The 14,458-nt window shown below is 52.2% G+C and overlaps 1 protein-coding gene across 4 annotated transcripts in view; it reads right to left on the bottom strand.

The window, feature by feature from the left end:
- The window catches only part of ASAP2 (ArfGAP with SH3 domain, ankyrin repeat and PH domain 2), a 152,103-nt gene that overhangs the window by 41,809 nt on the left and 95,836 nt on the right, over positions 1-14,458 (bottom strand). For all 4 annotated transcript variants that reach the window (XM_036262821.1, XM_036262823.1, XM_036262825.1 and 1 more), the window contains exons 7-9: positions 14,150-14,235; positions 8,144-8,219; positions 7,769-7,855 (exon numbers count right to left, since the gene is read on the bottom strand). In XM_036262821.1, coding sequence (XP_036118714.1) covers positions 7,769-7,855; positions 8,144-8,219; positions 14,150-14,235 — 249 coding nt within the window. The remainder of the gene's footprint in view (positions 1-7,768; positions 7,856-8,143; positions 8,220-14,149; positions 14,236-14,458) is intronic.

Genomic DNA, 14,458 nt, shown 5'->3' with positions numbered 1-14,458 from the left:
AACGGGCAGCGCTCTGGACTCTGCCCCTTCGCGCAAACCGACGGACACACCTCGATGTTCTTCCTCTCGCTTCAGGCAAGATGCGTCAGCGCCCTGCCTGTTTCCTCCGCGGAAAACAGGAAAACAGTGCCCAGTAAGGAAGGTGAGGAGAGTAAGGTGTGAGTGAGGTCACACGTGTGACCACCTGGCACAGGACAGGTACCGAACAACATCATCCCCGGCCCCGTAAATCCCCGGAGTGCGGCATGGCCCCGAAGCCCCCTCAGCCTCAGCGTGGACCGTCCGCTCCGAGAGCTGGGAACCTGGTAGAATCCACCACACCTGGGAAACTCCAGCCTCTAGCTTCCCAAGGGCCATCAGGGAAACCCCGGGCACACAACAGGTGTCAACTGTGCCCAAGAGACGACAGCAGAAGACGAGCGCAGAAAGGCTGCCACGCGGGTGCTGGAAATGCTGGCGGATGCGAAGGGAATGAAACGTGGACACGAGTTTCCAGGTCAGCCTGGCGGGCGAGGGTCGGCCCCACTTGTTGTTGGAACCCCCATCGCTCACTTCGTAGTGGGAGAGAGAAACATAATGACAGGAGTGATCTGTTTGAGGTGCGGAGCCTGTCGAGCCAGAGCCGAGTGCAGAAGGGAATCCCGCCTCCCACGTGGACGCTCCTTCCCTCACATGTGTCCTCCCAAGAGAGGACGGCCGGTCTCACCTCCACCACCAAGCCCGAGACTGTCCTTGGGGGAACTGGGCACTGCCCAAAAGACGAAAGAACTGACACACAACAATCAACGTGATCTGAACTCTCCAAGTGAAGAGCCGACCGGGAAAAGCACAGGGCGTGGAGAGGGGGAGCTTTACCCATGAAGCAAGACGTGGCAGGGAGCAAGGGGAGGGCGTCCACGCACAGGGGACGCACGCGGAGGCGTGGAGAGGGAAGTGGCAGCCCTCCACGGAAATAAGGACACGCTGTGTAGCTTTTGTGAAGTGGCCACTGGTAGAAGGGACAGACAGGTAGGCTTGAGTCAGTTATAGCCACCGGGTCCTTGGCCGTTTTAAAAAGGATTTCTGAAGCACAGAACTGTTTAATTTTGATGAAGTCCAATGTATCGACTGCTTCTCTTATTGTCTCTAGTTCAGGTGTCATATCTGAGAAACCATTGCTTAAACCAAGGTCATGGAGATTTATACCTGTTTTCCTCTAAGAGTTTTAAAGTTTTGGCTCTTACGTGGAGCTCTTTGATCATCGATTTTGAGTTAATTTTTGATAACGGTGTGAGGTAGGGGTCCCAGTGCATTCTTCTGTTGTGGTTTCTCGCTGTCCCAGCATCACTGGTGGAAGACTGTTCTTTCCTCATTGAACTGTCTCGGCACCCTTGTTGAAAATCAGGTGATCATTAATGTAAGGGTTTGCTTCTAGATTCTCAATTTTATTTCACCGCTCTAGGTCTATCCTCAGCCAGCACCACACTATCCTGATTGTGATAGCTTTGTGGGAAGTTCTGAAGTCAGAAGCATGAGCAGTCCTCCGACTGGGTTCTTCTTTTTCAGGATTGTTTTGGCCACCCCGGGGCCCTTGCACTTCCAAATACGTCTTAACATCAGCTTGTCAGTTTCTGCAGACAGCTGGGATTCTGGGGAGGGCTGCGTGGGATCTGCAGACTGATCCGGGGAATCCTGGTGCCTTCACCACCTCGTCTCCCGTTCCACAGACAGGGGTTGTCCAGCACTGACTTTTTAACTCTGAAATATATATATGGGATAACTCCGCAAAAGTAAAACCAAAAAAATCTTTCACCGAGAAATCAGTGTGCTCAGGTGTTCCATTACTGCACTGAAAACAAAGCCTGAACACAAAGGCCCCAGTGCAGGGGAGACGCCCCCTTCTCCACGGGGAGTGCACCCAGCACTTCCAGAAGAGGGCGAGCCCCTCGCCCCTCGGACGGGGCCGCTGTCCGTTCCCACGTCCTCTCAGAAGGGCGGCCTGTCCGCACCGAGCAGGAAACCCAGGCTTGAACATCCCTGGGAATGGACGCAGTGGAGGGGAAAGGGAGAAATGCTGCTCACCTACATGCATCTCCGTGAAAGACTAAAAATAGACCTGTCAAAAGACTAAACTGCACAACCAACAAATGTCTACTGACAGGGAGGAAAACCGGCACCAGCCAGCGGTACCGTCACAGGACCGCGCCGCTGTGCTTATCACTCCAGCTCCTGACAGGTCTCACGGACGACACCCCTCTTTCCGACAGAATGAGACCCTCTGCCAGAGGGGAGGAAGAAATGACTGTTTTAGTCGTCAGACCAGGCATTTCCTGAAGCCATCAGAAATGGAGGCAAATCTGAAGCTGTAAAACGTAGACTCTGCATAACGGCAACACAATTCACCGCGGAACTGAACCTGCTGCAGAATGATTTTAGCGTCGTCAAGGTGACTTCCAGTGGCCCGACAAAAATAGCCTTTCTTCACCTGTTTCTACAGGTATTTTTTTGTAACACCCGATCATGGGAAGGGTGACGGAGGAAGGGGCCCTGTCACATAACCAAGACTCAAATTTAATGGAGTACAATCCCGGGAAGAGCCTTTTGATCTGGGGAGAGAAGAACCTAACACAGAGGCAACTGGCTGGGGGGCGGGGGTCCACGCTGCCCTGATTCTCAGAGACTCTCGGACGCACGAGTGTGTCCCCGGAGAGCCCGGGACGACCTGAGACCGCACCCCGGGAGCCCCGCCGCGTGGAGGCTGCCTGTACGCGCCGGCGAAGCAGGCGTTCGTTCTATGGAGCCTCAGAAGGCTCCCGAAGGGCCATCAACATCCACACAGCCTCTCCCTGCGACACGGGACACGTTCTCATCTTCCAGGCGCTGTCCAGGCTCTGAAGGCTTGCGGCCCGATGGAGTGTTAGCCATCGGGAACTGCCGAGGCAGGAACCCATCTGAGATCTTTGGGAACGGCGGAGAAAGGGAGGAGGGTGCATGTACTTCACACAGACAGGTCGACTCATCACATGAGAAGTGACTCCTAGTTCCCTCAGACCATCACCGCCCTGGCCTGTCTGGCTCAGCGTTAGAGCGTCGGTCCGCGGTCCAATGAGTCGCGGGTTCGATTCCAGTGAAGGGCATGTACCTTGGTTGTGGTTTGTCCCCGGCCCTGGGTGGGGTCATGCGGGAGGCAACCAATCAATGTGTCCCTCTCACGTCGATGTTTCTCTCTCCCTCTCCCTCCCGCCCACTCTATCTGAAGATAAATAGAAAAATATCCTCGTGTGAGGATTCGAAAAAAAAGATCAGCCCGGCCAGTGTGGCTCAGTGGTTGAGCGTCAACCCATGAACCAAGAGGTCACTGGTTCGATTCCTGGTCAGGGCACATGCCCAGATCGTGGGCCAAATCCCCAGTGGGGGGCATGCAGGAGGCAGCCAGTTAATGTCCTCTCTCATCCTCTCTCTCTCTAATATCAATAAAGAAAGAAAAAAAAGATCATAAGAAAACGTTTACCGTGTATCCGTCCTCCCCTCAAAGTCTGTGTTGAGTCACCTTTTGTGATGAACAGATTGTCAAGCAGTCACTTCTGGATGTTTGAAGTTCCTCTGTCAAGGGAGGGCTGTGATGTCCAACTCACGCCCCGTCCTCCCCAGGTGTGACAGGTGTGTCCCCCAAAGGGACACAACCAGCTGCGGGAGGCTCTGCCAAGTGCGCCCTAAGGCACCGTCTAAGGACGGTGTCTTCAGGCCTCATTACCACCCATCTTCCGTATTTCGGGTACATTTTTTCAAGACGCTGCCTGACACAAGCTATAAAAGTCACACAGTACAATGGAGAGAGAACAGGCTCACAGTGGAACAGGCCAGGGGTCAGTGCGTTTGTCTTCTCTCTCTCAGAGGGTGGGTACGGGGTACCAGCCCTGCCCGGTGAGGTGCCGCACGATCGCGGGCCACCTTGTCGGGTGCCTGGGCAGACCTGAGAAGTGAGGCAAGGAGGAAGGAATTGCCATGACGATGGAGAGCGGACCCCTGGCGGAGGTGAGGGCACAGGCAGACAAGGGCACCCCGAGTCCCCCCCGTCCCCCCATCCTGACGCATCACCCAGCCACACCGAGACGGACACGTGAGGTGGAGAAGGCGGGCGACGGCTCGTGCAAAATCACAGTGGGGAGAGGTTTCCACTCTGCGGAAGGAACTTCCTCAGGTGCTAAAACCGGGTGCATCCATGGGTGGCTCACTGCAGTTTTCCAACGCGTCTGTAAGTCTGAACATTTTCGTAACAAGGGGAAAACCCTCTTAACAGAGAACAAAAATATCAGAAACAAAATACAGACGCCAGTCATTCGGGGGTGTGAGGTCATAATGACACGGTCTCCTTCCCGAAGCACAGACGCAGGGTGACGGCGAGGAGCAGCCCGAAGCCAGCGGCCGTCAGGGCCGCCCGCGCACCTCCCCAGGCCAGACGACGGCGGGCTGCCAACCATCAACACAGCTTCCTCGGGGGCATGTTCCCTAATTTTTATCAACTGTGATTATGTAGTCAGAATTAGAGTTTTTGTAACACTGAATAATAAACACCAACACCTTTAACTTTCTAAGTCACACAAGAAAATCCAAAGCAGAGCAAGGAGAACCCGATAACGATGCCCAAACTGTCCATTCTCGTCATCACTGGAAGAGCACAAGGTGGGAACCCCAGGCGTAAACGTCATTTTAAAATATATAAAATGTAACTTATACACATTTGGCTTCACTTGCAACAATGTCCACAGACGGTCCCACTCATGGAATATCACCTTCAAAAAGAAGGCGGCGAGGCAGAGGGAAGCTGGCCTGCTTGCGGGGCTATTTCTGCAGTTTGCGCCCGCAGCCAGAGGCCTGGGGAGTCTGGTCTCAGCGGAGCCGAGGGCAGGGCGGTCAAGCAGCTCTGCTCGACCCCCGCGTGCAATCTGGGGAGGCGGGCTGGTCCACAAAAACACGAAACACAAACCACAACTGTGCTCCGCTTCTCTGCGAGGCTATAAATACCCAGCCCCTGACAAAGCGTTTTCCCAAACCCCTGCATTCTGCGCAGCCAAAGCAACACGGCCCCTGCCCTGCGCCCAGCACGCCTGAGTGCCAGCACCGCCGTCTGCTCCCCTGTCTGAACTCAGAGCTCCTCCCAGGGCTTGACCCTCCTTCACGGACAAAGCGCCGCTGGCCGCCGCTCGCCGCCCACCGATGCCCCAGGGAGCGGCTGCCCCCAAGGTCTGGCTCCCACACCTAGCGCGCTCTCTTCTTGTGACACTCAGACACTGTTTTCTCCACACTCCAGGCTCTTTTTGTTTCTGCTTCTGTTCCAAGTTTGGGAATATCAAAGCATCAGGATGTGTAGTCTCAGGACTGGGAGGAAGTCACCAGGCTGTGGGTCACTTCTAGCACTAACATGTAACCTCAACCTGCCAACCTCTGGCTTAGCTGGCCCAAGTTCACCAAGAGTCTTCTCAGCCAGCAACAAGGTACCACCACAGGATGGCCGAAGGCCCCGAGGGCACCCTCAGGCGGCTCAAGGTCGCGCTGCAGAAAAAGCGTCTGCTGAGATGGCAGCCACAGCCCCCAATCCAGAGACTGCGGTGTGCCGGGACCAGCCTTCCGCACACGGTGTGCTCCGTGAACTCACCGCCCTGGGCGGGGTGAGCAGGGGCGGCACCCCAGGCACAGGGCCTAAGGTGGCCCAGGGATGAGCTGAATTCAGCTATGAAGTGCGGCGGTTGGGAAATGGGACAGGGGGTTGGCTTCATTTTCACAAAGATCAACAGCAAATGGGTACACTGTAAACTTAGAAATTCCATTTCACTAATATCTGTGCATTCAAATTCTGAGGCTTTTATTTATTTTTTAATCCTCACCTGAGGACATTTTTCCATTTTTGTTCAGGTAGAGTGGGAGGGAGAGAAAGGAGGAGGAGGAGGAGGAGGAGAGAGAGAAAGAGAGAGAGAGAGAGAGAGAGAGAGAGAGAGAGAGAGACATCGACATGAAAGGGACACATCAAGTGGCTGCCTCCCGTACGACCAACCAGGGCCGGGGACAAACTGCAACCGAGGTACATGCCCTTAGCAGGAACCGAACCCGGATCTCTCAGGACCTCAGGCCAACGCTCTAACCGCTGAGCCGAACTGGCCAGGGCAAATTCTGAGGCCTTTAATAAAGCCCACTGCTACGGGAAGAGAAGGGATTACATTTAAAATGCTCTAGTTGTTAACATATACATGGAAGAAACCATTTTTTGGGAAGTTCATGAAGAAAGCATGCACATTCTCCAATTTATTAAAAAACTGAACTACTTACTCTCCTAGACTTCGGTCACAAAAGGTAAATGCATTTGGGAGAAAAACAACAATATTCAGTTATAGTACAGGAACTTAAAACAAAATTGAGCAGAACAAACCACCGACAGCGAACTTTATGTCTACCGAGTACTTTAACAGTTATTTATCTAAAGTCTACAAGTGATACATTCAGATTTATTCCTTTATTACAAGGAAGCGGATTTATGTTAAATTGCATGTTACAATATCCACACTGTAGCAAACATATAATCAAATTACCTTAGAAATTGATTTTAATGCTTTATTTTGTTTTAAACAAGCCCCCAAAGCACAAAGTATCCCTGTGGATGAGTTGGCATGCGGAAAAGTGGTTATATGAGAGATGATACCAGGTTTTCTGCCCATCAGAATGTACCTATAAGAGAATCCAGCTCTTCATTTTTTAAAAAAACGTATCCTTATCATTGAAAGTATTATATATATGTTCCCCCCTTTTTTCCCTTCCACTCTGCTCTCATCCCCCAACCTGACCTTCCCCACACTATTGTCTGTGTCCATGGGTTATGCATATATGCATATAAGGTCTTTGGTTTATCTCTTCCCACGCCTATCACTCCCCTTCCTTGAGGTTTGTCAGTCTGTTCCCTGCTTCCATGTCTCTGGGTCTGTTTTGCTCGACAGCTACTTGTTTTTTCTGCTTGGCTTATTTCACTCAGCATGATACCCTCTAGGTCCCTCCATGTCGTCTCAAAGGGTAAGAGATCTTTCTTTCTTACAGCTGCATAGTACTCCACTGTGTATATGCACCACTGCTTTTTATCCACTCATCTACTGATGGGCCCTTGGACTGTTTCCAGATCTTAGCTGTTGTAAATAGTGCTGCTATGAACATGGGGGTACACATATTCTTCCTGATCAGTGTTTCAGGCTTCTTAGGGTATATTCCTAGAAGTGGGGTCACTGGGTCAAACGGCAGTTCCATTTTTACTTTTTTGAGGAAACTCCATATTGTTTTCCACAGTGGCTGCACCAGTCTGCATTCCCCCCAGCCGTGTACCAGAGTCCCCTTTTCTCCACACCCTCACCTAATGCAGGGGTGGGAGACTCAGACGGCCACCCTTACCCGCTGATGCCCACATGGGCAGTGTCTACATCTCTTTGAGCCAGGAAACCAGAGTTCAGGTAGAAAACCAGTGACATAACTGAAGAGTGTCTACCTGAGAGATGCTAAGAGCTACTCGTCTCAAAACCAACAGAGCAGAAAGCTTTGCACACTGCCATCAGGGCACCCCACAGAAGTGCTTCCCCGTGAAAGAAACTTAAACAGACGGTCTGATAAAACCACTCTCGAAGAACAAGCTGCATGCTCCAGGGCTGCTCGATGCAGCCCGAGAGGGGTCTGTGTGCACCTGGCAGACACGGATGTCGCCTTCCACAGTCCCAAAGCCTCCGGGACATGGTATTCACATATTAAATCCCCTCACCTCTTTCTGTTCAACCTGCAACGCTGACTTCAAAATATCTCGAAGCTGTATCAGCTGCCTTCTTTCTTCATCCTGGGCCTGTTTGATCTTCAAACAACAAAACAGGAGAGAGGCAAGACTCAGGCACAGCGAGAAGCTGGAGACCACAGGGCATTCCCACATCAATGATACCTGCCCCCCCGCCCCCCCCAGTCAAACCTTCCTCAGCCAGACAGAGCATGGGAGTGGGGACTCCGTACTCCGCGAGGCCCCGGCTGTTAATTCCTGGGCGGCCCAGAAGCAAACTCAAGATGACACAGAACATGGAACATGTACATGAAGAAGTCTGTTGCACAGACATCGTTTCAACACGGGGGTGGCAGGGAGGCTACTCACTGTGTGAAGGTCTGTTGAAAGTGTCTCAATGGAAGGTTTGAGGCTTTCAACTGCTTTCAGTCCATCCTGGAAAAAACTAGGAGGGAAGAAACAAACACAGATTGTGTTTCACAGAAGTCCACGTTGTTAGATGGAGAGGAAACTTCTTTAAAGGAAAGTGACTGAAACCATCATGTAGTAACTCCTGGGGGGAAAAGACTGTTGTGAATCAAACCTGAACTCACTGCCAGAATAAAAAGACACTCAAAACTACGAGGGCTGAATGGAAAGGAACTGCAAGAAGCCAAAATATTTGTGATTTTTCTTGACCCATTAAAACAAATCCCATTTTTGCCCAGCTGGTGTGGCTCAGTGGTTGAGTGTCGACCCCTGCACCCAGAGGTCACTGGTTCGATTCCCAGTCAGGGCACATGCCCAGGTTGTGGGCCCGATCCCCAGTGGGGGGCATGCAGGAGGCGGCCAATCGATGTTCTCTCTCATTGATGTTTCTATCTCTCCCTCTCCCTTCCTCTCTCTCTCAAACCAATAAAGCAAAAAATAAAATAAAACGAACTCCAAGTTTTAAGTATGTAATGGGGAACAGGATAAAGGCAGTAGAGACTGGGGTGCAGGCCTGGGACAGCCTGAGGCCAGAGAAGCATGGGGTGCAAACAAGACAAACCATTTTCCTTGGCAGGTGACAGCTAAGTGGAAGAGAGAAAGAACACAGGAAAAACCTAGCAAGGCCGATGCACACGAATGGCCACATCCCACCTGCGGAGTCAGGAACCGTGGCTGGGGACTTAAGATCAAATATCAAAAGGAACCTGTTTTCTGTTTGTTTTTGTTTTTGAAGTGCAGAACTCAACGCTCATGAAGTCCTTTAAAACACATGATTTCCGAAGCACAACAGAAACGAGACAGGCTTTCTGCAGCAACAGTGGCTGGTGTTTTACACACAGCGGGCCCCTCTGAAGCATGCTGTGTGTAACTGTTTTGAGAGGAACAGAGTTCAAACCCTGTGTGACAAGGCCTCGGTGATTTGCCCCAAGCTTTAATCTACATTTACCCCTTTTTGTTCACTAGGTTCCAGACACACCAGGCTCTCTCTCTGCCCACGAAATCCTTCTAGCCACAGGCCCTTTGCATATGCTATTTCTCCCCTCTAACAAGTTCTCCCTGCAGCATATCTTCTGGTTCACCTGGCAGATTCCCACCCCGTCTTCAAGTTCTGAATTCAATACCATCTCGTTAGTGAGCTTCCATGAGTCTCTATTTTAAGAGGTCTCCTTGCTATATTCTGCCGTAGCACACTGTCTTTTGCTTCAAAATACACTACCATTACAGTCATTGGTGTGATTATTTATTTTTATTTATTTTTTAATCCTCACCCAAGGATATTTTTCCATTTGTCATCAGATAGAGTGGGAGGGGGAAAGAGAGGGTGGGAGGGAGAAAGAAAGAGACAGACAGACAGACAGACATCAATTGGCTGCCTCCCATATGACCTGATCAGAACCGGGGACGAACCGCAACCGAGGTATGTGCCCTTGACCAGAATTGAACCCGCAACTCATTGGTCTGCAGGCTGATGCTCTGTTGAGCCAAACCGGCCAGGGCTCATCCGCGTGATAATTTAAAAGTGACCTGGGTTTCACCTGTGTTCATAGGAGGTGGTGTTTATCTATCACTTTAATCTCAGCACTGTCCCGAGGGACTTCCCTGCATCAAGTGCATAGCCAACGGGAGGGGCGTAGGAACAGTGCAACACGATAGTTGGTACAGTGATTACGGGGGACACACGGAAACACACACACACAGGTGGCGGCTCCGCCCCGTTAGCAGCCAGCCACTGGGAAACACAGAAACTGGACTGTTAAGGTTCTCTTACCTTAATTTGTAGCTCTACCCACAAACTATTTTATAGGTCCATTCCTATATTTTTCCCAACTCATTTTTTAAATACAGTATGTTTCTGATGTACAGCTGTGTCAGAGTGGTACTGGTTTCTGCATGTGTGTGTCCCCCCTGATGGGGCAGAAATGCCAAGTGTCTTCCACTCCCAGCACACTGACCAGCGGTGGCAGGTACCCCCTTCTCTTTCAGAGAGGGGGGAAGGGGGAGAGAAACATCGATGGGGGAGAGGAGACACAGCAATCGGCGCCTCCTGCGTGCACCCGGAGGCGGGATCGAACCGGACCCCTAGGCATGTGCCCTGACTGGGACTCAAACCCGAGGCCTTCCGGTGCGTGAAATGACACTCCAACCAGCCACACCGGCAAGGGCACTGGTGCTCCTTTCAAACGGAAGAGGAACTTGAGGAACGAACACAGGAACGAGAAACAGCTCTTCTCGCTTGTCGTGAATCCATCTGTGTCTTAGGTCTCGTCGTAGTTACCGATTCATTCTTATATATCGATTTCCTTCATCACTTCAACTTGTTGTGAACACGGGATAGGAAACACCGGCAGGAGATCACGTGGAAATGGCCCTGCTCCCGGGGGAGCGGGCAGGTGCACAACTCCAAGCACCTCTGCGCTGGCGATGGTCCCCACGGCGAGGGGGAGCCCTGGGGTGGCGTCACGTGCTCGGAGAGGTGTTTCTCGTCACAGACATCTTGTCCAGTGTGACCTGGACAGTGTGCTCGGAATAATACACGCGTTTGGGTTTAAGACTGGGATTTCACCTTGGTCACCGGCCCAGCCAGTCTTGGCCACCTGCCTGGAAAGGCCTCCCCCTGGGGTTTTAGATCTCTGGTTTCCTGCACCCTCGGGTTGAGACCTGTTCCAGCACCTAAGTGCCCCTTCGAGATGAAGTCAGCCCGGGCCAGAGGAACGTGCCACCGAAAGGGCCCTGAGGCTGCTGGGCGGGCTGTCGCCACGGTGACACTCCCAAGCACAGCCCTGGCACTTGTTCCTGTGCCGCGCCCCTTCACACTCTTCCACGTCGAACAGTGTGCACCGTCAACATCACCACGTCTCACACTTGTGTTTTAAATCCTCACCCAAGGATGTTTTTATTGACTTGACAGAGAGAGGGAGACAAGAGGGAATGAGACACACACACACACACACACACACACAGGGAGGGAGAGACTGGGAATCAAACCTGCAACCTAAGCATGTGCCCTGATGTGGAATAGAACCCACAACCTTTTGGTGCATGGGATCACGTTCCAACTAACTGAGCCACCCGGCGAGAGCCCAAACTTGTTTTTTATTAAACATTTTCTAGCCCGCCCGACCAAATCCTCGAGTCTCCAGAATATAATCACTTAGATTCAATCTTTAAGATCCCCCAAGCAGGGTGGCCTTCACGAGGGCACGCTACACCCCGGCCGCTGGTTGGTGCTGCCTGTGCCCGGCCCCCAGGCCTGCATCTCCTTCACCTGTGTCCCGGGCTCACCAGGCAGCTGCCGGTCAGACCGCTTCTCAGCAGAAATTTGCCAAAGAACAAGTCACCCCCACTTCTTTCACCACCTCTGGGGACGTGACTGTCTTGTTTTATTGTTGTTGTTTTATAGGTGGCTCTGTTTTTAGATCCCACTGGAGAGTAGGATCCAGGAACTAGGTAGAGACAGAAATTCTTTCTGTAAATGAAATAGAAGACAAAACTCGGAAGGACTCTTTGAGAATGCTTACAGTAACCATGGCTCCCACTACCTGCTTACACAGCAGGCCTCGTCACACCTGTGGAGGCCGGCAGCCTGCGAGAACACGCACTGTACCCCCGCCCACGGGGCAACTCGCTCCGGGGTGACAGTGGAGACCGGACCGTTAAACGGAGGAGCACGGAGGAACACCCAGATGGATAAACACTTCGTGGCCACAGGCTCCTTTGTCCAACAGCTGAGTCACTTGGGCTCACAATTTGTCCCCCAAAAATGAATGCCAACAGTCACAGCCGTCACAGCCGTTGGAATGATTTGAGCATGCAGCGTGTACACACACACACTCATCCAAAAGGGAAGTCAAGGACGATGCATCATTTTTAAAGGTTACTGAGCTCATGTCCATAAAAGGCCAACTTTTCCACAAGTGGCCTGTTGCTACCCAACTGATCAGTTTGGGCAAAATAAAGAAAAGAAAAACGGAAATCCAAGAATAGCTGCTTCTAAAGAATAAAATATCAGCAAGGAAGTGACCCCCTTCCTGAACCGCCTCACCAAAGGACAAGAACTGAAAAAGTAATCTGTGTGTTAGCGACGACGTCAGGGCTGAGTCTCTGTGAAACGATCCACCCTGCCGACGAGAGGGTGGTCTCCACCCCGAGGCCCTCTGCAGCTCGGTGCTCTTCACCCAGGATGAAGCACCGCTGCGCCAGAGCGGCACCAGAACTCCAAAGCGGACCTCGGTTCCATTCAACCACGTGGGTCACAGCGGCAACTATTTGCCAGGTAAATAAACGTGTCATGTGCTGCAACTGAAAAAGTCCACACCATGGCACCTTTCCTTAAGAGTGTACGGTTCATGCCCTGGCCGGTGTGGCTCGGCTGGGCATCGTCCCATGCACTGAAAGGTTGCTGGTTCAATTCCCGGGCAGGGCACATGCCTGGGTTGTGGGCTTGATCCCCAGTAGGGGGCGTGCAGGAGGCAGCTGATGGATGTTCCACTCACACTGATGTTTCCCTCTCTCTCTCTCTCTCTCTAAAAATCAATAAGAAAATCTTAAAACAAAGCAAAGCAAAGCGTACAGTTCAGGGAGGGGCGTCACCAACAGGAAAGACGTCCCCAAGGAGATACAGTAAGAGAAGTAATTGCATCAGGGAAGGAGCAGAATGACTTCCAAGTAGCAGCTGCATCTGAACGAGGTCCCAGGGAGGGACAGATGCTGGGGGAAGGCACAGAGAACAGAATGACATTTAGGAGACAGGGACAACGGGACAATGTGGGCAGAGGGACCCCAGTGGGGGTGCAGCCTGCTGGGGAAAGGCTAGACCTAGGCTTCTCACATCAGTGCACCCCTCCACTGTCACCAGCAGGGGCTCAATAGACAGGGCGGAACCAACTTGCGTCAAACCTGCCCGGAGCTCCCAAGACGTCTGGGAGAAAACCTAAAACCTTCCACAAGCCTTGGAAGGCCGTCCAGGTCTCTCACGCTTTTGTGCCTGGGGTTCCTTGCAGGCTGCTCACTCGCTGTGCTAAGTCGCGCTGGCCTGTCACCTGCTTAAAGACCTTGACTTTGCCTCGGATGTTCTTCCCCTGACCCTTCTCTGCCAGCGCCTGTTCGTCCTTGAACTCTCAGAACGCGTGCCTCCTCAAAGGGGCCTGCAGCGCAGTCAACAAGGAGGAGCCACTGGGAAACACGGCAGGGGACAAAAGACAAGAAGAGAAGAGGAACCCCTGCCCGTTCTGTCTCAGTCTCAAGTAGGTCCTTCTGTTGTTTTCTTTCTTAGATTCCTACGCGTCAGAACGCGTCTTACACGTCCAGTTCTAAGTCTGTCTGCTCTAGCCTGACCCCCTCGATCCGAGCAGGAGCCAGGCCTGGGGGGGACGTTATCTCCAGCATCGAGGACAGTGTTTGACACGTGGCACACACGCAATAAAAATGTTCGTGTTAGCGGCTGGGGGTCAGGGCGTCCAAGCAGGACGAGGAGCAGGAAGACAGCGAGGCTGAGGCGAGGGCCAGAGTGTGCCGGGTACAGCTGGGGGTCAGGGCGTCCAAGCAGGACGAGGAGCAGGGAAGACGGCGAGGCTGAGGGGTGAGGGCAGTGTGTGCCGGGTACGGCGACCCTGAGAACTGGAGGCTGCCCGAACATGGGCATTTCCTCTTCTCTTCTGCAAACAGCTGTGCCCGTCACCGTCGTTTGCTTTAGAGGACATGCAGTACCTGCAAGCGTGCTCTGACACCACCTTGTCTCTCCCCTAACAGCACCACTGGGAAGCACGTGCTGGTGTGCTGCTAACGTTCACCTCACGGGGGCCCCCGGGATAAAAAACAAGGTCGAAAATCACTGCGCTACACAGACCTGCCAGAATGCGCCACAGAGAGAGAAGTATTTGAAATAACATCATAAAAAGGACTTACTTGCATTGGGCGTGGAAATATTTGATCAGGTTCTGAAGTAAATCCACTCCCTTCTTTATCTTTATTTCATTGACCTTCAGCAGATACTGTTAAAACACAAGCAAACAAACAAAAAGAGGGATGTCACGGAGAGAAGTGGATTAGAGTCTAGTATGCGCTGAGGGCAGGTGCCTCTTGTTTCTCGCCTTGTCCCGCTGTGGGCAGAGCTCATGGTGGAGCCTCGGTATCTCCCGAATCCACAGCTACGTGTTCCTTCTAGTTTGCTGCCGTGAGAACAATCCAACCTACAGGTAACTGAATGTTTAGCTT

This window comes from Molossus molossus, unplaced genomic scaffold, assembly GCF_014108415.1.
Source record: "Molossus molossus isolate mMolMol1 unplaced genomic scaffold, mMolMol1.p scaffold_m16_p_15, whole genome shotgun sequence".
NCBI classification, from domain to species: domain Eukaryota; kingdom Metazoa; phylum Chordata; class Mammalia; order Chiroptera; family Molossidae; genus Molossus; species Molossus molossus.
Note: the sequence above shows the minus strand (reverse complement) of the source record. Positions and strands in the feature narration are given on the sequence as shown.